The sequence below is a fragment of the Coffea arabica genome, chromosome 2e (assembly GCF_036785885.1).
Source record: "Coffea arabica cultivar ET-39 chromosome 2e, Coffea Arabica ET-39 HiFi, whole genome shotgun sequence".
In the NCBI taxonomy this organism is placed as follows: Eukaryota; Viridiplantae; Streptophyta; class Magnoliopsida; order Gentianales; family Rubiaceae; genus Coffea; species Coffea arabica.
The window spans coordinates 29,644,493-29,668,185 of NC_092313.1; the positions used below are offsets into that span (position 1 = coordinate 29,644,493).

General features: G+C 34.9%; 1 protein-coding gene across 3 annotated transcripts; it reads left to right on the plus strand.

The window, feature by feature from the left end:
• Positions 1–323: 323 nt before the first annotated feature.
• Positions 324–22,182, plus strand: LOC113732338 (structural maintenance of chromosomes protein 5). Of its 3 annotated transcripts, XM_027258042.2 has the most exons (30): positions 324–613; positions 1,590–1,767; positions 1,845–1,998; positions 3,706–3,779; positions 5,587–5,736; positions 5,887–5,991; positions 6,067–6,212; positions 6,616–6,727; positions 6,820–6,975; positions 7,219–7,340; positions 7,421–7,565; positions 7,646–7,711; positions 10,991–11,119; positions 11,202–11,300; positions 11,438–11,603; positions 11,689–11,834; positions 12,973–13,036; positions 13,115–13,239; positions 13,369–13,446; positions 14,858–14,930; positions 15,955–16,058; positions 16,977–17,093; positions 17,166–17,243; positions 17,398–17,497; positions 17,574–17,628; positions 20,577–20,625; positions 20,749–20,836; positions 20,917–20,989; positions 21,766–21,869; positions 21,963–22,182. In XM_027258042.2, exons 1-30 carry the CDS (start codon positions 573–575, stop codon positions 22,022–22,024), a joined length of 3,159 nt encoding a protein of 1,052 aa, XP_027113843.2. In that variant the 5' UTR covers positions 324–572; the 3' UTR covers positions 22,025–22,182. The 3 variants fall into 3 exon arrangements, with proteins under 3 accessions (XP_027113843.2, XP_071936394.1, XP_071936395.1); XM_072080293.1 differs by lacking the exon at positions 324–613 and having other exon boundaries at positions 1,590–1,714; XM_072080294.1 differs by lacking the exons at positions 324–613; positions 1,590–1,767; positions 1,845–1,998 and adding an exon at positions 2,000–2,079.
• The last annotated feature ends 1,511 nt before the right edge of the window (positions 22,183–23,693 follow it).

Sequence of the window (23,693 nt, forward strand, 5' to 3'; positions counted from 1 at the left end):
ACATCTTTGAAAACAAGTGGCACAATTTTTGTTTCATCTTTGACTATATTATTTATTCATGTAAATGTATTATAAAATAAAATTAAATCTTCTATTAGTACTTATATTTTTATTATATATCTTTTTAAATATAATAATTAGTATCTAAAAGCAATTTATTAGATATTTTACTTATATCAAAATTACTATTTTGTATTTATAAATATTAAATTAGTACCCACCGTTCAATGAGGGATCCAAGTGATCCACTGACTCGATCCCTCTGTTGGATTCCATATCGGGTCGGGTTTAATAAAACCATTTTGACGACGCTCATGAAACCCGGGCTACTGCCAGTGCTTGATAATTTTGGCGCCAATTCTCACTTCCCGGAGCAGAGCAAAAGCAGGAGCAACTGCCCTGCCAACGCCCCCGACCCCTCCTCTCTGTTGTAGTCCCATCACATCACACCACCTTCAATTAAATCTTCGTCTTCCTCCGCCTCGCCCAGCCCAATCCCCAGCCCACCGAGAAACCCTAGCTTTACCCTCTACGTCGGTCGGCCGTCCTCCTCATTCTATCGCTAGTCTCTGATGATGGACGAGCCCCAGGCCAAAAGGGCCAAAGTCACCAGGTGCAGTAGTTTTTTTCTTTTTTCAAAATTGTCTGCATTTCAAGTGATTTTTTTGTTGAAGTTTTTTGCATGTTCAAGTTTAGGGTTTTAGAATTTGTGTTCAAAAAGGATTTTTTGAACACTCAAGTTATGACCTTTGAAGCACGGAGTACTACAGCTGAATTCTGGCCTTTACACTTGAGTATACACTCATAATCAAGATATAACAGTTTTCTTTTGGTTTTTTTTTTTTGAATTTTGCTCTTTAAATGGTTGAAATTGCAAATTTTGGAAGATCTTTTGACTTTTGGAGTCAACATCTGATGATTTTAACCCTGACCTAACTTTGGGGAGCCAGTTTTACTGTAAAGATTGTAGCTTTTTGAGTGTAATGTTCTGCCTTTCTGAGGTTTGAGCTGTAATGTAATGGAAGGGTTACATTAGATCACCTGGTTGTCATGGGATTAAAGTATAAATGTAAAAAAATGTGAAATTGGAACTGCCTACTTAGGGGTATATGTTGAATACTCTGACCACACCGATTGCAATGGCTCAGACCTTGTTTTCTGGCTTTTGGTTGTTTGCTATGCTTTTGAAAATTTCTGATTCCTTTATCACTAATTTCCTTATTGGATCAGATTGTCTCTAAGCCAAAATGATAAAAGTTGTGCCTTTTTTTGGCCATTCTTTCCAATTAATTTCAATTGCCATTTAGTTTAATAGTTGTGTGCTTCTCTTCTCTGTCTTTATTGGCTTGTTGATGCTTCAAAAGTTAGGCTCGTGTGCAAGTGAGTTTGATACTTTTCAATGCCTTTTTTTCTCCTCTTCACTAATTGAGATTGTGCCGGGTGACAATACTTTCTACCTGTCACAGGAAACTTTGCAATCTAATTTTTGTGTTGTGATATGTTCCATCACCTATCTCATTTTAGCAAAACAAGATTAGATGTCCCAGTAATTCTGATCTCACTTCGGTTTTCCTTCCTTTGCCCTGCAGGGATACAGATGATTACATGCCTGGAAACATCCTTGAGATTGAGCTTTGCAACTTCATGACATTCACTACATTGTTTGAAAAACCAGGCTCACGACTAAACCTTGTTATTGGACCTAATGGGTCCGGTAAGAGCTCTCTTGTTTGCGCAATTGCGCTTGGCCTTGGCGCTGACCCACAGGTTGCAAAATATACCTGTACTACTGTGAATTCTGTTGCCTTTTTGTCTTACTTTTATGATGACTTGCATATATGCAGGTTTTGGGGAGGGCAACAAGCATTGGTGCATATGTGAAACGTGGGGAGGAGTCTGGGTACATCAAAATAACTTTGAGAGGAGAAAACAAGGGGGAGAAAATCACAATTACTCGCAAAATAGATGTACACAACAAGTCTGAGTGGATTTTAAATGGTAAATGCCTCATATTACATGCAGACAATGTCCTTTAATTGATCTCCATTCTGAAGGGCTTGTTGATGCAAAAATTTTCAGGTTGTCTTCTTGGATTCTCTTTTTTCACATAATTACCCACTATTTGTAGGGCTGTAATTTATGGCAGGATTCTCCTCAATTCGTAAATTTGGGGTTAAAAATCTTGATCTCTGTAGTTGAATTTTTTTAATAGCGACGGAAACAAAATATTAGGAAAAGGATATGAACTAAAAATAAACTGCCCAGATGACATTTAGTGCTTTCAAATTCTTCATAATTAGTTTGGCAAAGTACCAATTATAAGCCAAGCTTTATATAAAATTTCGGTAAAGGAGTTTGAGAAACAGTAGCCAGAGAAGTAACTACAAGTGCTTTCCAGTCATCAAGAAATATCTAGAACTGTGTAGATGAAGTTTTGATGCCGAGATGCTATTTAATTTAGTACCTTCTTGAAATATTCATCATAAATCCTCCCTATTATGTGCAGATATGTGTATGCATCTCATAGCTTTATATATTGACTTGTTAACTTTGCGTGTATACAGTTTCTGTTATTAATGACGTATTGTTGCAGTATGTATGCGCTGACTGGCCAGTATTATAGTAGAGATAGAACTGTCCATTTTCTTGAGGTCATTATCTGATGAAAAGCTAAGGTAAATTTGGGAAGGTTTCTTCCTAATTTGCTGCTTCTTTCTCAATGTCGTTTGAAGACTTTGCATAATTGAGGTAGTGCAATGTGAGTGATCTTCTGAAGAATTGCAGAAGTTTGCTTATGTATCGATAAAATTATACAGTTTCTGTTATTAATGATGTATTGTTGCAGTATGTGTGCACTGACTGGCCAGTATTATATTATACAGTTTCTGTTATTAATGATATATTGTTGCAGTATGTATGCACTGACTGGCCAGTATTATAGTAGACATAGAACTGTCCAGGCCAGTATTATAGTAGACATAGAATTGTCCATTTTCTTGAGGTCATTATCTGATGAAAAACTAAGGTAAATTTTGGAAGGTTTCTTCCTAATTTGCTGTTTCTTTCTCAACGTTGTTTGAAGACTTTGCATGATTGAGGTAGTGCACTGTGAGTGATCTTCCAGAGAATTGCAGAAGTTTGCTTACGTATCGATAAAATTTTGGGTTGTGTGGCAGTTGCCAATGCTCAGCACCACTGCAATTATGTAATTTAAAAACATGTAGGGTACCTTTTTGGTACCTGCCTATCCTGGTTTGCTTATTGAGATTTGCCTCTAGAAAAGAATCATTTGAAAATGTTGTTCTCATCTCTGTTTTTGAAGCACTTTTATTTGTATTGATTAGTGGTATTTGATTGTAACCTCTGATAAATGCATATTCAGTTAATTAAATTTGGCATGTCAATACTAGCAGCTGCTTTATTCTATATAAGCTTAATAGCATTTTTGGAGTTTGAGAATGATTTAACTCTTATGACGCATCCACAGCACAGGAATCGACAGAGTTGTAGATTTTCCTGAATACTAGGCAAAAGCTCATCAAGAGTGTATTTTAGTGCTCCTGCTAACAAAAAGATGTCCATGACTGTAGTCAAAGTTCCTTGTAGTTTATATGCATCATATGAATACTAACTTAAGAAGTAATGCAATATTACTAGTTATATTTGTCAAAAGGTGACTATTAATGTGTGAAGCTTTTGCTTCAGGAAAGGTGGTGCCAAAGAAGGATATACTTGAGGTAATCCAAAGGTTCAACATCCAGATCAACAATTTGACTCAAGTAAGCTTTAAATTAATCCTTCGGATCTTAAATGTGGACATTTCATGTGTTCTATGCTTTCTACATGTTACACATATAATCGTTCATTTCCAGTGTTTTGTAAAAGTCTTGCTCAGTTCTTAGATGGCAGATCAAGTGATCACTCTTAACTGATGTAGGCAATAATACAGCATCCAGGAAAGAGTAAGGACAGGCTGATAAATTGCCCCTCTTATAATATCCCTTTTTTTGCATGCAACTACAGGATAATTACTCTGGAGATTATGATTTTTAAAGGGATGGGTTTTCCCATGACTCAAAAACTATCTAGATTTTGCAACTATAAAGGTTTACTTTGGCAAAACAGTTGGAAATGATTACTGACGTTGGGTTTAAAGATGGAGATTTTAGTGCTGAAAAAATATTATTGAGCAAGTTTACCTTATATGCAGTTTATCTCATTCTTGTACATTTTAGTTGCTGACATCAGCCTATGGTTCATCTTCTGTGATGCCTTGTTTTTTCTTTTTAATATAATCAATGGTACATTTTATTTGTTTGACATTTTGCTTTATAGTGTAAAAATTTTATTAAAGGCAGTGAATGGATGCAATCTGAATTATAGAAGAAAGTCTATCTATGAAGATGATAAGAAGTTATTGATTAGGAACAGTAACAGCTAAAACAATAGAAAAGAAAAGAAAAGTGACAGTGCTATTCTTTCATGTGCACACTTCAGCTTTATTGCTTGTTTGGTGTAATGGTTCTATCATGTGCTGTTCGCCTCAAGGTTACCTGGATCTTTGGTCATTCTAGAACACAGAAATGAAGTATGCTTTCCACTCCGGAATGCTTTGAGTTAGGAGTAAATCTTCTTTGGAATGCTTAGAACTGAAATTTGATCGCCTGGAATGTAGCATTAAGTTGGGATCTTTTGTATTTTCTCATGTGTAGTAATATAAGGAAAAATTCTCAGAACAAAGAGCAAATTGGCAATTTCTTTGAGGGCTTGTCTGTGTATATGCAGTTCTTTTGTGTATCTGTAGAATGAAGTTGTAAGCATATAATAAGTTAAAATCTTAGCAATTTATTATGCATAAACTTTTTCGAGCTTTGGTTAAGTGACATTGAAGTTTGAGTCTAAATCATGGTTAACAAAATACCATTATCAAGGCATAATTTTATTGAAGAAATTGATGGAGAATCTAAAGTTCTGGCTTTGGTTAATATAAATCTCCATAACAATCAACTGATATTGACCTCGAGGCTACAACTATTATTCAGCAAACTATTGACATCTGGAGTGGAAGTTCCGATGAGTTCATATTATGGAGATTTTAGTTGATAAGAGTATGATTACTGCAGATTCCCTAGTTTCTCTCAATGGTCATATTTGTTATTAAAGTGCCAGGTGAAACAAAAATCCTGATGCTGTCAAACAAGTAGGACTGAGTGTTATTAGTACAGAGCCATTTTGAATTAAGTGCGAAGAAAACTGTATAGAAGATATTGGTCTAGCTGTTCAGATGGACCTGGTTGGGCTCGGCAGTTCGGAGAAGTATACATTTAATCCCTCCTTGGATATCTTCCTGAGGGTGTACAGACTGAAGCTATGGGTGTGCTTGGCTTGAATAAACAACAAAACAATCTTGGGCTGTGCCCATTTATCCTCTTTTATGTTTTGCATCAAAGTTTCTCAAACCATCCCATGACTTCATACCAATATACTGAGTTTGTTATGTTTCTCATTGTTTGTTCTTTCTAGTCTCTTAAGTTGATTTCTCTCTTATGTTGCTTTTGCCCTTGTTTTTGTTGTCATTGGCTTTAGTTTCTTCCACAAGATAGAGTTTGTGAGTTTGCCAAATTAACTCCGGTACAACTGCTTGAAGAGACTGAGAAAGCTGTTGGTGATCCTCGACTACCCATCCAGCATCGCTCACTTATTACTAAGAGTCAAGAACTAAAGAAGCTTGAACGAGTGAGTTGCAAACTGTCATTTTCCTTGATGATATTCTTTTGTCTATTGGGTGAATTGAGAATCCTGAAGTGGAAATGTTTGCTTTTGAGATTATGGAATGTGATATTTTTGGAGAGAAGGGGACATGATAGTTCTTACTATCTATTTTAGACAGTTGAAAGCAACCGAGGATCTCTTATTCAGCTCAAGGGACTTAATGCACAACTAGAAAGGGATGTTGAACGTGTACGGCAAAGAGAAGAACTCCTGTTGCAGGTCTGGTATTTGGTTTTGCGTCTAATTTCTGTGTTGGAGTAAAACAACTTGAATGACCATACACTTTGCTTGCAGGTTGAGTCAATGAGAAAGAAATTGCCCTGGCTGCAATATGACATTAAGAAGGCTGAGTATTTAGAAGCTCAAGGGTGGGAGAAAGAAGCAAAGAAGAAACTCGATGAAGCTGCCAATGCTTTAAATCAACATAAAATACCTCTCGAGTAAATGAACATGCTCTGACTGTTTTTTTACTCCTTTAAACCTAATTTAAGTGATCTTGTGGAAGTAATGAAAAAAAATTTGACCTTTACTAAATTTGCCAAATGTTGGGTCTTTTCAATTTCCACAAATCTAATCCCTGTTTGATGAGAGGTTTTATTGGTAATGTTAGTGCTTTCATATCTACTTGCTTTCTCAAGGAGTTGAGTGCAAGTGCTTCCTTGATGCCATGCGCTAACTATGTATAGTTTAGAAAAGAGCACAACCAAAGCATAAGTTAAAACTCTAAAGAACTTGGTGTGATTAACTTTAGATATTCAACTCAAGATTTTTTGATCGCTTGAATTCAGTTGTATCTCGGTTTTTAGCTTTGATGCTTGATGACAAAATATTATTCGCTTTCAGGAAACAAAAGCAAGAAAAAACCGCACATGATGCTAACTGTAAAAAGTTATTTGGACTTTTAGATAGCAACACGAAGAAAAGGTTGCAAATTGAGAAGGATGACAATTCTCTGGTACTTCTTGGTGTCATTTGACTCTTGTGTTCTAATCAGGTAATTACTTGTATTTAGCATAATTGATCCTGTTGTAATGTATGGATCTCCAGGGAGTGCAAGTACAAGGAACATATAATGAAATAGAAGAGTTAAAGTTGCAAGAAGAATCGCGTCAGCGAAGAGTCAATAAAGCTAAAGAAGAGCTTCAAGCTGCTGAATTGGAACTTGACAATCTTCCTGTTTTTGAACATCCCAAGGATAAAATTGTAGGTTTAACATTTCTTGTGCTGAAAGTTGTGTCTGGTAGGACTCATATTGGACAAAAACTTTACAAAATTTATTTTACATATTATCAAGGCTAAAGAAACTTGTGATCCCTTGGTGCTATTTGTTAAACAAAAGGAAACTAATTTTTAGTAGGTATATTACACAAACATTTATCTCTGTGTTTTGATGACCTACATATTTTGTTGATTCCTTTGCACATTACTAAATCAAATGATCTTTAGGAGGAATTGTTTGCTCAAATTTGTGAGCTGGATGATGCTGCCAGAGAAATTAGGTCTGCGAAGTCTCAGAAAGAGGGGGAACTAAATCAATGTAGGCAAAACCAGAGGCAGTGTGTGCAAAGGTTAATATCCTTTCTTTACCAAATTTGCGCTTTATTGTCTATGGTTACTCAGCCATTTTCTGTTCTTAAATCCTGTGCAGATTGGAAGACATGGAAAGCACTAACCATAAGAGGTTACAAGCGTTACGAAATTCTGGTGCTGAGAAGATATTTGAGGCTTACAAGTGGGTACAGGAGCATCGTCATGAATTCAGAAAAGCGGTTTACGGTCCAGTACTTCTTGAGGTACATAAATAAGACATCCATGTCATGTGGTATCTTGTAATTATTGACATTAACTTTAATGATTGAAATTCCTAATGTAGGTCAACGTATCAAATAGGGTCCATGCTGACTATTTAGAGGGTCATGTTGCCCATTACATATGGAAGGTATTTTCTGATAAAGTGCACCCTTTGATCTTATATGGATATTGGTTTTCGTTATTAGTGTAAGTGAAGACAACCCTCACCATGATACCAGGTTTTCTGTCCTGGTTTTGGTGTTCTGGCTCTTGGGTGATGATTTTCCTATACAGAAATGAGCTATATGTTGCCATTATTTCATCATACTTCATATGAAAGTACAAATGGTTTTATAGGACCAGACATGTGAAATAACCCTTGACTGAAGTTCTTGTGTCCTATTTCATAAAGTAGAGTTAGTCAATTTACTTTTTGACAAGCTTATAGTGGAGAAAATGCATTCAAGTGTCAACAGAGGTTGTAAACCCAAGTGATTTTTTGTATTCCATTATGATTTGTTGTTGAGTGCCAAGAGTTTCATGAGGATGGCGAAAGAACTTTTAATTGTTTGTGGATGAAAGGAAAAGCCAGATATTTGATAAGTAAAACTAATTGATTTAATAAATGCTTTGCTCGGTGATTTATTCTGCTCCCTCTGTCCAAATTTTTGACTGGCCTAAAAGCAATACACACACACACACACATATATATATATATTGGGACTGGCATTAATACCATCATTCTGTTTACTCTTTCACTTCTTGTGAACATCTTTTAACCTCATTCAAAAGTCAAATGTATATATTGCCCAACTCTCCATCTCTCCATCTTGGGTATGCTAACACTTAGCTGAGTCTCACGTCAATTTTAGTATGTTTTTGAGGACTCATCCTCTTTGTTCTACAGGTCTTATCAATAAAATTTGTTATTCTATCAAATAGATAAATAAATAAATAAGGTAAACAAGGCTAACAAGAAATAGAAGATTCTTGATAACAATTTAAACAGAGAAATAACAAGTTTCCCATACAAGGAGGGAGTACTTAGGCAATAGTGAATTAAACATTGTTATACATCAATTCACAAACTTGAGTTTCAAGAAAATGAGGTGACAAAATATTGCTTCATGTTTTCAATATTTTTTGACTTTATTAATATTTTTCTGCGCTGTTATATTACTGAAGAGGGAAACTTGTTTTGCTTTGTAAAAGGTCCTATTGATCAAACTATATAATAAGACCAAGTTGAACGAATCTACTAGTGGCTTAATTAAAGATATGATCATTGTAGTGATTAAGAAATGCAATGGCTGTAAGGAATTAGATAGTTAACTTTTGGGATTCCTATGATTTCAAAGATGTTCCATACATTATTTTTGCAGTTGAGAAAGGTAATTTTGGAGACCTGATAATTGAATTGCTGTATGCAAATGATGTTATATGACCAAAGCAAGAAATGTGGAAAAGCTTGTTTTTCTTCTTGATGATACCTTTAAAATTGACTTAAATGCACTTAGAAATTGTAAAGATGTGATAAAAACTTTTCTTTTCAGTTCACCTCTGATAGCACTTCAGATATAATTAATGTACAACTAGCAATCTATTGAGGAAATGAAATTCCTTTTCTTAAATGGGAAGTCCATATATGAGCACCTTAAATTTTAGGAAGTAAAATAAGAAGTGTGGAATTGGAAATATAAGCAATAGATAATAGTAATTGTAGAGAAAGGCCCAAGAGGAATGAAAAGATTGCTAAGGGAAGCAAATCCTGAAGGGAGAGGTTATTTGAGAAATGAAGGATAAAGAGTCACATGTTCAATTTGCACACTGATCTGATGAGAAAGTTTTTCAAAAGTTGGTGGCCGTCATGTTAAGATGTCTTGAACAAGTATATATACGACTTCTTCAAGTTTATTGTCCCATGAAGATGTCTTGAACGTTGTTATCTATATGCACAATTGCCCATATCTATAACCGCACAATCCACACAAGCTTGACAGCTTCGATACAGTGAAAATAGCTAGTTTGTTCATATATGAATATGGAGTTATCATCAAGGATGGTCCAGACAGATTTTAATAATATTTTCAGATCAAGATGTCAGGTTATGTATTTCTGAACCAAAAATAATAAATACTTGTCTGATTGTTAAATAACAGTTAAGATTGCTAATAGTGATGAAATTCTGGGAACTTCGGTTTATGCATATTCATCAAAGTCTATTGCTAGCTGTTTTAAATGCATGTCTTCCTTTCCCCAGGCAGGGTGGGCTTAAAAATGATATATGAAAGGAGTTAGTTGTTTGAGTTAATCACTTTGAAATTGTAAAAAATGATCATGTCACTGCATTTCAAACTCGTAGTGGAAATGGGAAATTCTTAAATTAAAAATTTGTTCCAAAGATTGCATGGATGTTTGCTTAGTGCAACATAGTCATCTTCGTGAATGCAAAATAACATGCATTATCAAAGAGGAGATACAACTAGAATTTTTTGAGAATTAAACCAGTGTTATTCCAATTTAATTCGGTTGAGTATTGGTGCTGTTATTATGTTCTGCTAGCATTGTTATCATTCACTTTCTTATGGGCTACAAATAAAGAAAATTCCCTAAAGAGCTGTGGATTTCACTGCAGCATCTGTATCGCAAACATACTGTTAATGTAGGGTTTGCAAACATACTCCCTAAAGAGCTGTAGGATTTCTACAAATTAGTGCTTGAGGCACACTCTTCTGAGCTTGGTTGAATTTAGGAAATTATTTGTTTTCCTAAAGGAAAACTTCCAAGTAAAGCTATTTTTTTAGCTTTGGGCTCTTTTAGCCTTCGATGAGACGGTTAGTTTTGCAGGTAATTTGTGTCTATGGTAAGTATGATTGGTAAAAATGAGATTCCATATAATGACAGGAAAAGTTAATGCCATGACAGCCCTCTGCTGTATATATAGCATAGATATGGGCATTGAAAGGTGGTCGGTTCGCAATGCGAGTTTCTCAGTAATATTGGTTGATGATTATGGAAATGTTTTAAGTGACTTGCCCTAGCTCTGAATTTTGTTTTCAACAAGTGAAGTTTCTGTTGCGACTAATGTCTAGGCAATGGCCAACTCTGATGAATGATTGTGCTTGTTGCTTCATACTCATATGTTCTTGTTACAGATCTTTTATTGGATCTTAATAACTGTTTTTGTTGGCTTTGCAATGAATGCTCACTCGCATGGTAAACTGTTTTTGGCATGTCAATTAGAAAAATTTTGGTTTGTTTAAATAGTTTGCACTTTCAATCCACTTGTGGTAAAATGTGAGTCCTGTACCTGGTGAGATTGATTTCAACCTGCTCCAGTGATATGATACTAATTTGGAATTTTTTGGAGTGGATGTCTACATGGTTGACGTGCCATTCTTTTTTCAATCTCTTGCCTATTCCATAGGCCTTTATTACCCAGGATCCAGCTGACCGTGACTTCTTGTTTACAAACCTCCGGTCCTTTGATGTTCCAGTAATAAATCATGTTGGAGATGAAGTTTGTCATAGGAGGCCTTTTCAAGTTACTGAGGAGGTACCACTATGACATGAACTCAAATTCTGTATTGAGAATTAATTTACTTTTGATTAATGTTTCTCTTCATTGTCTTAATCAGATGCGAATGCTTGGCATCTATTCTAGGCTTGACCAAATATTTGAGGCTCCTTATGCTGTCAGAGAAGTTTTAATTAGCCAGTTTGGGCTGGAATATTCTGTATGTTAACATGAATATTTTTCGTCCCTTGTTCTCTTTTTGATTGTACTCTGATGAATTATATGAGGTAAGATATTTAGAGGAGTTTGCTTTGAATTGATAACTATACTATTCTGGCATTCTCTTGTTTTCCTCAGTACATTGGGTCCAAAGAAACTGACCAAAGGGCTGATGAGGTACTGAGGTTGGACATAATGGATCTCTGGACTCCAGAAAGCCACTATAGATGGAATCAGTCACGATATGGTGGTCATATTTCTGCCTCCGTGGATGCAGTGCAGCACTCTCATCTTCTTTTATGCAGTATATTTCTTGAAATTATGTATGATAATTGTATATAAGTTTCACAGGTTCTCTATCCTTTTTAATTATCAATTTTCCTGCACAGATGTTGATGTCAGGGAAATTGAGAGACTCAAATCCAAAAGGGCGGAGCTTGATGACAGGATCTCCACTTTAGGGCGAGATATTCAAGCATTTCAAAGTGAGCTGAGGCATGTGGAGGACAAAGGAGCTAATTTGCACAGGGAACGTGTAAGTGAAACTTATGTTTATAGGCCTCTATGGATGTCTATTTTGCGAATAAGGTTGCTATTGCAATGCGTCTTTTATTGCTAATAAGGAACACTAACAGCATGTTCTATCTATGTCAATCTCAAAAGCACCTTTATCCGTTATGAAGATCAAACTCATCAATGTAAAGAAGGGTGAAAAAATTATATTTTGAAGTAAGTCAGAAAGTCCTTTTGAATTTAAAAAATCACCTTTCAAAAGACAAACATTATCGTTTGGAAAAAAATTATCGTTTCAAAAATTATCGTTTGGAAAAAAAAAAAAAAGACATTGTAACATAGTCTAGAATGCGTTTTGACCCATAGAATGAGAAGTGCTGGTCATGAGACCTTAATACATAGTTTACTAGTCAAACGGGAATTCAAAAACGCTAGGCCACTAACTGTTTCAGAATGTATTTTATATGGTTATTCATGTATGAATCTTTGTAATGGATAGAGAGCTTGTTGTCTGCACTATAAGTGTGTACAATTTGCTACTGAACCTGGAATTCATGTCAGTTTTATGTACATTGTTGTTACCTTTTGTGTTTCTTTCTTCAAAACAAGAGTGCAGATACAACGATGAGTGTGCATGAGTACAATATCGATCTTGTAGAATTAATGATTTTTTTGGTAGGGATAACTTTAGTCCTGAAATAGCACAAACAGCATCTAAGGAGAGTTTTAAAACATAAAAACTGGCATTTGAAGTACTAAATTGCTAGTTAATAATGTAAAATTTGTGTATATGATGTTAACTGTATATTTGATTTCTGAGTTATACATGTTTATATTACGGAATCATAAGTGCACCTTTAGATATTGTCAGGGAAGAAAAGTTAGATTCACCAGTATGCATATGCAGAAATAATTCAAGGAGGAACTTGAGAAAGTGAAAGGCAAGGGTTTAACTTTAAGAGAGAGGTTGTTTTGTTGGCAACTGTAACCACCTCTTCCTATGTAGTTTTCGTATTTTTTAATAGATTTAACTTCCTTGCTTGGATAAACCATATATGCATATATATTTTTTAATTGTACTCTAAAGAACATCTTTTTAACTATACTTTTGGTAGTTATTCTCAATATATAGTCAAATGTTTAAAATCAGTATTTTTCAGGAGGAAATTAACAGCAATTATCAGAGTCAGATGAGGAAACAGCGTGAAGTGGAAAGCCGCATAAGTGAGTACTTTTAGGATGCCTTTACTTTGAGATATATATTTTTTTTTACAATTAACAAACAAATGCTAATAAGTGTAGACCAAAGGAGGTTGAGGCTGAAATCCATGGAGGAGAAGGAGAACCCAGATCTCTCTTTGTTAAAACTCCTTGAAAAAATTGAAGAATTGAAGGTTAAGCGTTTGCAACTTGCAATCCAACTTAAGGTAAAACTTTTGGTGCATCAGTATTCTGGTGGCAGAATAATTGCTTTTCCATTTGTGATGTTGGAAAACTGATTTGTTTTTTGATACCTGTTGACTTTACTAATTATGGTGTCCTCTTGTTTTTGACAGGATTCAATCATTGATGCTGTTGCTTACCGAAGAGATTTTGCTGAAAAAAACCTGGTCTCTATAGAGCTTGAAGATAAGGTATTACTATTTCATACCTCAAGAAAATTAGTGTATTAGTCGTTTGCAACTCCACTATATGGTGCTAAAATTATTTAAGCACCCTATCTATCCTAACTGAAGACACGTGTACTGAAACACATTGCACTTGATGTAATATTTAAAGTCCTGCATGAAATTGATTCTGATTAGTAAAACTATTAGGTTTTGTTTGCATGCTGCTGAGCTTGCCTTGAGATACTTTCGTCTCCAGGGAGCCTTATATTTTCTGAATGAAATCAAGTATGTGGATGTGAAAATATTCTTACCCGATGATGAAGCACCGGCAAATAGTCTGGTCATTGACAGTGCTTAGTGATAGTCACTAGGAAAATAACTCTATTTTCATTTCCATCTACATTACCAATAGTTAAATATTATGATCTAGACACCGGAACTAAATCAGTGAAACGCGTCAATGTACAAGAAGAAATAATTAGAAGAAGTAGGGAAACAAGTACAAATGAGCTTACTGTTGAGACCAAGAAAGACTTGATGTTATGTTGCCAGGCTGGCACAGCAAAGATGAAGAGAAGTGGGATGGGTTTGAAACTTTGGGACTTAAATCTTAACAATGAAATTTCTTGTTTCTTGTTCTTAATTATGTATCATTTTGTCAAAACCTCATATGTGACGATCTTCTTTAAGCTAATTTATGTGGAGTAAATATTTTTGGAAGCATAAAAAGTTCAAAAGGTCGTAGAAGTTGATTATTCGAAGTCCAGACAAGCTTGCAGAACTTAGTATTTGTTAACTCAAACACAGGTAGAATGAAAAGTTGAAAGAAGTGAGCTCAACTAAAGTTGAAAAATTTTCTCACTTATACTGCTTCCAGCAAGTGAAACGTTGTGCTAGGACATGAGTGGATGTCGGCATGCATTGAGTGTGCCATTGTTTCTGGTGGAAATGCAAAAGACTCTTTTTTCTTTCTTCAGTTGCAAGCACATTTCCACAACTACCAATGTATGTAGAACAGTGAAAAGGGATGTTGTCGATCAGCATGAAATTCCTCCTGACTCTGGGTCACCAGTGTATGCTAATGGTTAAGACTGAAGAACATTTATACACAGGTCTTTTTGGAACCTTAGTTTAACAACGAAAAGCTTTTTCTGGAAGCAATGTAAAGTGGAAGGACTGGCCTTATGAATTTGAACCTAGTTTAGGGGACATCTTCAAGGTCATGGCATGGTATCTTGGTAGATTAGTTGCATATCAGCAGAACTGTCTATGTTTCAGTTTTTCATCACTTGTTGATGATATTATTGGTTGTGTTTGTTAAACCATCCTATCCACAGTTTTCTCGTCCTCCTCTAATCAACTGAATCATATTTTACCACATTAATTGACCCTGTACTCACCTGTCATTTGTTTTGGGGTTGTGTGGCCATGTTAGATGAAAGAAATGGAAGCCAACATGAAACAACAAGAGAAGCTATCACTTGAAGCATCAGTCCATTGTCAGAATTGTGAGTTAGTGCCTTTTGTTGTTTTTATCCTCATATCTTTTTCCCTCTAGCAAAGGTGACAAACTTTGATCAAGTTCACAGTTTGGAATTGTTTACTTTGTGTTTATGCATGTACCTAGTATGTTCTTGTCTATTTGCTGTTTCTTTTCTTCCTCTGGGTGTGAAGTTTCTGAATATGTTCTAATGGTAGAATGGCAAGAATTCTTAGAAGGGGGAAGACCAGATATATCTGTGCAAATTAAAGCAAACTAAGCAATTAGATGAGTATAATAGCAGAATCTGATTCACCAAGTAAGGACATTTGGTTATTTGTAGTGTCAGACTTGGAAGTTATGGAGAAGGATTACAGTTCCAAGAATTACCTGGGAAATTTGATTCTCAAAAGTAATTTTAGTTTAGAGTGAGTTGTTTATTGCATGTGCACATTCCTGACCTGGTATTTGGCTTTTTCTTATTCCCTTTTTCTCTCCTTTTCTGTTGACACTATTGATGTCCTTATGATCTTTGTATGAATAAAAGATAAAATCTTCATGCATGGCTTGCTAATTATTTTTAATATACTGCCAGTAATTACTTTGTAATTTTCCTGAATATTTCCTGGCCTTTGAATGGCTGTAACTTTGTTGTTTTTCCTCATCTTTCTCCACAACATCCTGCGACAACTATGAACTCTCGAAATTTTATTGTAGTATAAGTTTTTTGGTGCACTTCTACATTTTGGTTTGTGGTTACTTCTGAGCAGAGGCTGTGCATCTATAGATTCACTAAAGTTATAAGGAAACAAGAGATGCTTTCCATAAGTAAAGCTGCTTATTTGTGGAATAAAAAAAATAAAATGTTATTTGCCATCTTCTATATTGGTAGTTACAAGATGGAACTTTTTATGTCTTTATGTAGATTCAACAAAGGTGTTATCTAGCTCAGTTTACTTTCTGTTATATGAACAGAAAGTGGACGATTTATATATGTGTAGATGCATTTATTTTGCTGCTGATAGACAATTGTTTTTATGTTTGTTAAACAGGTAAGAAGAAAGTGGACGATTGTCGACGAGAACTTTCAGCTGCCAAGAAGCATGCAGAGTCTATTGCCAAAATCACTCCTGAGCTTGAGCAAGAGTTTGTCAAGGTTTGCACATGAATTTGACATCTTTTTCATTGGATGGGTATTTTTCCTTTGCACATTGTTCAGCATAATGGAAGTGTGTCTTTGTACAGTGGTGGGCACAGCAGTTGCCCCTCCTTCCCCCCCCCCCCCTCCCCCCAAAAACAAAAAAAAGAAAAAGAAAAAATTTTAAAATTTCTCTTACAAAAAAAAAATCTACTCCTTTTAAGATTTACAAAGTATTTATATTCAACATTCACAACTTGCCCCCCTTCAATATACTCCTGGCTCTGCCACTGTCTTCGTGCCTTTTTTAATTTCTTAAATACGTATACCTAATGCTTGTAATTGGGTTAAGGGATTGAATTTGTTTGAAGATGGGGAAATGTTCAAGAGAAGCATGATCACACCACCCCCCCCCCCCCCAGAAAAAAAACAAAAACCAAAAAAAAAAACAACTGCTTGGAGGTTTTTAGAGTTCCAAGTTGTACCATGAAATTAGCAGATAAAAAGGACCATTGTACATCCTGTGTTTTATTGCACCTGAGTGGAAAAAGCAGAATCAAATTAGAAAAAAGAAGAGAATTGCTGATATAGGATCTGGGGGATATAAGCAGAGGACTTTGAAAGGGAATAAGATGTTTGATCTGGAATATTAAAAAAACAAAAAAGAAAAAGAAGATCAAATCTCAGCAGAGGTGAGTTGTGTTTCCATCAGCGCGGAAACCAAACTAGATTTAAGTGTTTGGTTTGCTCTGAAATTTATACATCAACTTTAATCAAACAGTTAGGTAGGTATCCTATTCTATATTTTCTAGTTTACATGCTTAAAACATTTTTAACAAGGATTTCAGCCTTTGAAAAATCTAAAACTTGTTCGAGTCTGTACTTTTTCTTCTTTGGAGTGGACTAATGGTGTTCACTGGCTGACAAAACTTGCAGTTGCCTGCCACTGTTGAGGACTTGGAGGCTGCTATTCATGATACCATTTCTCAAGCCAACTCTATTCTTTTCCATAATCCAAATGTTCTTGAACAATATGAAAGTCGTCAAGTAAAAGTATGTGTTCTTGTTCATTACTTGTTTTTATCGACTTTATGTGCATGGTCTAATTTTGTTCAAGTTCTGCAGATAGATGATCTTACAAGGAAACTAGATGAAGATGAGAACAAATTAAATAAGCTGCTTGATGAAATCAATTCTTTGAAGGTTGTGTTCAATGGTCTTCCTTTTGTTTCTTATATAATCTTTTTAACATACTCAATATGCGGTGGTGTCATGCATAGGCTCTATACTGCAAATTTCTCTATTTGCAACATGTTAAGCTGCTTGGTCAAGTTTGAATTTTGTGTGGTATCTGCAGGGAAGTTGGCTTCCAACATTGAGGAACCTTGTGTTTCAAATAAACCAGACTTTCAGTCGTAACTTTCAAGAAATGGCTGTTGCTGGTGAAGTTTTACTGGGTGAGTTTGAAGTTATTGAATATTAGTTTCCTAGAGTTTTCTGTTGTTCCCTTTGTTAATGTGTGTTTTTCTTTAGATGACCATGGCATGGACTTTGATCAGTACGGAATACTAATAAAAGTGAAGTTCAGGTAATTTTGTTTCTTGATTATAATCACTGTCTGTCTTAAAAAACTTTTTTTTTTCCCTTTTTTTTTAGTATGTGAATGTTTGATTAGTTGCATAGCAGATATACATACTTTGAGTAGCATTTTCTTTCCGCAACTAGTTTTCCAAGTAGATAGGAGGATCCAATTCTCCATTTAAATGTGTTCAGGTAGAAGAAATATTTTCCATTGAAAATTCTAGATGCTGGAAATGGGTAATGAACACAGGACAATACTGGGTTACTAGCACCTCTTTGAGATGTATGATCTACCAAAGAAAGTCTAGAAGAAAAGGATTGCTTTAGAAGCCAATTGGTGTATAAAAGGACAATTGGGCCTTTACTTAAGAAAGAGGTGCAGGTGGACAGGTCATGAAAAACATCTCATGACCTGGTGTGGTAGTTGCACATCTTTCTTTCTTTCTTTCTTTTTTATCCTTTTTTTCCGTTTCCTTCTCATTTTGTCACTGAAAAACATAGTAAACAAGTCAATTTATGATGTGATTCAACATAAGGCCAAGCATCCAGATGTGGGAAAGCCTCCAAGACAAAAAAATTGTGTGACAACTTACTGCAAATTGTACATAGATTACTTGTTGGCTGTACGAAGATTGTCTTTAGTTTGATTGGTCCTATTTTGTGAAATAAGAACTAGTAGAACGTAGAGCTACTTTGAGCACATTGAGTGCTGTTTTTTTGACTATTTCCCTATACCCCCCTGGAGTAATGTTTCATAAACATTAATTAGGGTAAGATTCCTGATGAAAATGATTTGCTAAAGTTTTATATTTTTGGAATACCAATAATTCTCACAGAACTAGATGGTAGCAGTGCTTTTTAGGAGGCTTAATGTGACTGAGGAGTTGTTTGGTTAAATTTCCTCAATCACAATCGTTATGAGTGTGATTAACTTAGTTAATGGTAATGGCTTTTGCCACAAACCGTAGTGTTTGGTTGAAATAGGAATGCATATGAAACAATTCTTTATTGTCTACTATTCTTTCTTTCTTTCTTTCACACAAAATTTTCTGCTTTCTTCCCCTTTTTTCTTCCTTGCTCTTGACCCTTGAACAAGTGCTGCTACGGTTCAAACCAGCCACAGGTCACTTGAGAAAATTCCTGGCCACATGACTCTGCTGTCACACATGTATGTATGTGCTCCTTTTGGTATATAAAATCCATCTCTGGGCTACAAAACTTCTGAAGATGGCCAAGAACCACCATACCAAAGGTGAAGTACTGTGCCTAGTTAAGTAATGGACTAGAGGAATGCTACAAAAGTGGATGGGGAATGGTGAAGGTAGTGGGATTATTTCCCTGCTGGCCTCAGCTTGCCCATTGTAACTTTGTCATGATTAAAGAAACTTTAAGGAATCAAACTATGGTTCTGACGTTTCACCCACTGCAATTTGTTTGAGATTAGGGTGCCAATACGGATGTAACTAGCATTGGCTTCTCCCTGATTGATATCGATTAATAATTTTGCATATTTGTATTGATTTTGAAAAACATATGTCATGTTAATGTGGCTATGGTTTAGTACAATCCAGTCAATAACGATAACTGATTTCTTATGGAGCGAATGAACTTTTCAATGACCAAAATTAGAATGATTAATTGTTGTCGGTTTATTTAGGTAAAAGACTTCTCAAATCTAAAAGAATCAGAAAGACTAAGGAATGAACCAGAAATTTGACCATGTCGTTCTCCCTACTAAATATAAAATCTGACCCTTGGTCTAAAACTAAATTACTGTCTTCTTGTACTTTATACCAAAATATGTAAATGCAAAAATAAATGAACGAGTATATGTGAGTGTGATACCCACTGATCCAGAACGAGGACCCCTGGGTTCAGGAACCCCTCGTTTGTTTCCATAAAGCTGCCCAAGAAGCCATTTTAGGGTTCTTAATTAGGGTGGTTTTCATAGCTTTTATTAGTATTTTTATTTGTTTGTTAGGTTTGTTATTTTTATTATTGGTTGTAATAGTGTTGGCGAAGATGGGGTGTTAGACCAGCCCTATGTGCAGTGCCGGCTTTCGTCGAGGCCCGATGCATATTTTATTTTGTCTTAGGGTTTTAGTGCGTTTCTGTTTCCTATTTTAGTTAACCTATTGTAGCCTATAAATAGGCACACTTAGGATTTTTGTTAAAAAAGACTTTTCTCCAATTAAAATATATATCTTTGGTTGGTTTTACAAATTGTGCGAGTTTTCTTACGTTTTTAGGAATTGTAGATTCATGTCTGGTTGTTCATGCAACGTTTCTCCTTTGGAGGGTATTCATGTAAACCCCTTTGTTTTTTATGCTTCCACTACCACATCACCTGCATGGATTGGTGGTTTAGATAAACATTACAAGCTCAATGTGATATGCTGTTTCCATGACTGAAGATATTGGAAAATCTTTGTCGTTGTTCTAGATATAATCCTACCTTGGTTGCCTTGTAGCTTGGTGCATTTCTAATGATATTGGATAAACAGGTGAATTTTTGTGTTGATTGATAAAAGTTTGGCCCACAAAGGAAAAAATATAGAAATTCTGGCTTGGGCCCTTCAATTGGGAAAGTCAACAGAACTAGCTTTTCCCTAAAGATTTGGCTTTTGGAAAGATGATCAAAATTTTACACTGCCATTTTCTATCAGGCAGCTATTTGGAAATTATCTTCTCTAAGACCAGGGGTTTAGATAAATAAGTTGGACGATACAACGGATAATACTGAACATGGAATAAACCAAGTGGTATTAATCATCGCAAGGCTGCAACTCTTACACCTTGAACCTGTATCACAACTATTAAGAGAACATGTTAAGGAAAGAGGAGGAATCTGTCTTTCTTTTGAATACTAATAATATGAATTTTATGCAACTATTTTTCCCAATAATTGTTGTTTGTTTGTTTCTTATTAATCTGTTCATGGGATCTGATTCACAGGCAAGCTGGACAATTGCAGGTTCTCAGTGCCCATCATCAGTCTGGCGGGGTATGAAGATTAACTATCTTAAATGCATGATCCTGTTTCTGTTGCTGCTGATTTGTTTTTGTATCCTTTTTTTAGCAGCGCTCACTCTTGTTGTATCTTCTTCTTTTTTTTTTTTTTTTTAAGGAGCGCTCTGTTTCAACTATTCTCTACCTTGTTTCTCTGCAAGACCTAACAAATTGTCCGTTTAGGGTGGTTGATGAGATAAATCAAGGTTGGCGAACACCTCAAAGTTTTTTTTGTTTTCAATATCTTCATGGGCAGCAAACATAATTTTTTATTTTACTCCGTAAGGTATGGACCCTGTCAATGAGAGAAAGATGTTTCAGCAGTTGGTCAAAGCTGCTAGTCAACCAAATACTCCACAGTATGTTCGTTTCTTCTACCATGTTTGTAAAGTTAACAGCAGAAATTTGCCATTTGATATATTTTGTCGTGGTTTTAGGTTCAATTGTCAAGATTTGAACTTTTTCTACTCATATAAATCCATGGTGGTTGTAGGCTGATACAAACACGATCATGTTGCATTTTTTTTCCCTGTTGAAGCTGATAGTTCAGATATATTGATGGGATAACTGCTTTTTTTCATAATGAGAAAGACACTAGTTTTTTTTTTTTTTTTTTTTTTTTTGAGGCAGCTCATCTTGCGTCATTGATGTTGCTGATAAATAGGTACTTGTGCAAATAATTTGTGTCAGACATCTGGATTATGTATTCCACACAACGTTAGGGAGCTATGTTTAGGCTTAATATGCTGTCCATATCTGAGATTCTGAGAAGCGTCTATAGCTTGTGCACAATATAAGATGAGCAAAAATGATGTCAAACCTTGAGACTACATAAATACAGAATGTCTGGCTTAGAGCACGCTTGGGAACTAAAGATATTAATTAGGTGTAGATGCAGGTAGGCAGCAGTTAATCAATCTACTAGAACCTGAAGGATGTTAAACGAATATTAGTAACTTATCAAGGATATGTTGAAGACCATTAATTTGGTGTTGGTTTAGATCTGTCTGAAGTTGGTGCCATTTTATGGTTATGTTCCCTGCTTGAAAAGATCTTGGACTTGTGCCTCTCTCATGCCAAAATGAAGACTGCATCGCTTGTGTCATCACAGTGTGCTGCTTTCAACTTTTTACAGGTGCTTCTTACTCACTCCAAAGTTGCTGGAAGGTCTTCAATACAGTGAGGTATGCACCGTACTGGCTATAATGAATGGCCCTTGGATTGAGCAGCCATCAAAAGGTTCGACTACCACTTTTTGAGAAAGTCAAGTAGTATGCTATCTATTGAAGTTACTGATATACTAATTATTACCCTTTTCTTTTGACTGTTTAGTATGGAGCTGTGGGGAAAACTGGGGATCTATTGTGGGCCTGCTTGGGGGAAGTCAGTGCTGAGAAGCTTCAGTTCACTGTGGTTGATATGGCATTATTTTTGTATATTTAACACTGATGAGAAGTTGTAACATATGACTTAGTTTCATTTTTTGATCAAGGAGCATACTGCATTGACGAAGCTGCTTCTGTTTTATAATTTTATTCCGTGGTTTTGTTAAGCTTTGTTGGTTCTCTAACCTTTTATTTATTGGGGTAATTTCAAAAACGTCCCTTGAGTTTGTAACAATATCACTTAGTATACCTAAACTTTGAAAAATATCACTTGCTTCCCCTATTTTTAACTTTTTGTAACATTGTTAACCCATTTCAGATATATTATTAAAGAACTCACTTATCGATAAAGAATATGTTTTCATTCCAATATTGCCCTTTTCTTAAGAAATATGTTTTCTTCATAACAAATCTAGTTAACCCCTTAACTTTTGAAATTTTGGCCAGTATAATTTTTTAATGATGAATTACAAGGTGCTAACAATGTTGGAAGACCTATTAATAATTTTTGTATCATTAGTCTACACAAGAAATATAATTAAATTTCGGAATTCTAAATAACTTGAAAAACTCATTAAAGTTACTTGAGAATTTTACAATGAAGAAAATAATATTTGAACCTTGAAAACATCTAAAATAAGTTTTTAAATATATAGTTAAGAATTTTATCTTTTTCAAATTTTCAAACCATTGATTTGGAAAAAAAAATAAAGAAATAAAAAAACTTGCTTACTGTTCATAAATCCTTGAATCCGTCTGCAAACACTTTTTGAATTAAAAAAAAATGAATTTTTGGTCTTTGACAAAACCCAAAATGAGTTTCTAAACATAAAGCCTTTTGTCTTTTTGTACTCCTTGTTTTATAGCCCAAGAAATTTAAAAATTTGAAAAACTCCTGAAATTGACCAAGATACTTTAAAATAGAGGAATAATCTCTCTTGTTTTAAAAACATTTTGCATATATGCTTAAAACCATTTTTAAGTTAAAATTACTTCTTTTATATTGTATTCATCAAAATTACACATTGACACAATTTGTCTTTATTTTTAAATTTTCATTACATCCTTTTAAAAGTAGGACAATAAAGGGTATTTTTTAAATGAAAACATTTTTTCTATCTAAAAATAAGTTTTTAAATAATATATTTCAAAATGGGTTGATAATGTTCATGCTCCTTACTCATGCTAGGATTATAGTGATGACTTAACAGGTGCGTGGATTTGTAACTTTAATAGTCATTTACTATTAAGTTATATATAACCCAATAATATGAAATTTTTCATGATTTGAAGCATTGTGAGAGCATACTTGTATTTTGTTCAAAAATTATTCGAGATCTTTTCACGTCGCTTAACCTTAATCAAGATCAAAGAACATCAATATTGTAAGAGGTCTTCCTACGACGCAAACAATGGTAGATTTGGATTTGCTAGGAGTATTGAGTATATGAAATTATGGTAAAAGAAGATTAAAATCCCTTAATGGACAATTTACATAACGAAGATTGCATCTATTTTTTTTAATTTGTGAGTACCGATTCGATTTTACACTCGGGAAGGAAAGAAGAGGACTTATGCTCTATGTGATGCCTCCTCTTTCCAAGAATGTACAATTCGATTAGGAATCACAACAGAAACCTAGCACATACTTCTACAACTTTGAGGGCTTTTATCACTA

Bases quoted from the DNA above. Each gene is read 5' to 3' on its own strand.
- LOC113732338 (XM_027258042.2), top strand. From the start codon at position 573: ATGATGGACGAGCCCCAGGCCAAAAGGGCCAAAGTCACCAG. The intron at 1,999-3,705 runs GTAAATGCCTCA...CTTTTGCTTCAG, and splicing joins GTCTGAGTGGATTTTAAATG to GAAAGGTGGTGCCAAAGAAG. The intron at 6,728-6,819 runs GTACTTCTTGGT...ATGGATCTCCAG, and splicing joins AGAAGGATGACAATTCTCTG to GGAGTGCAAGTACAAGGAAC.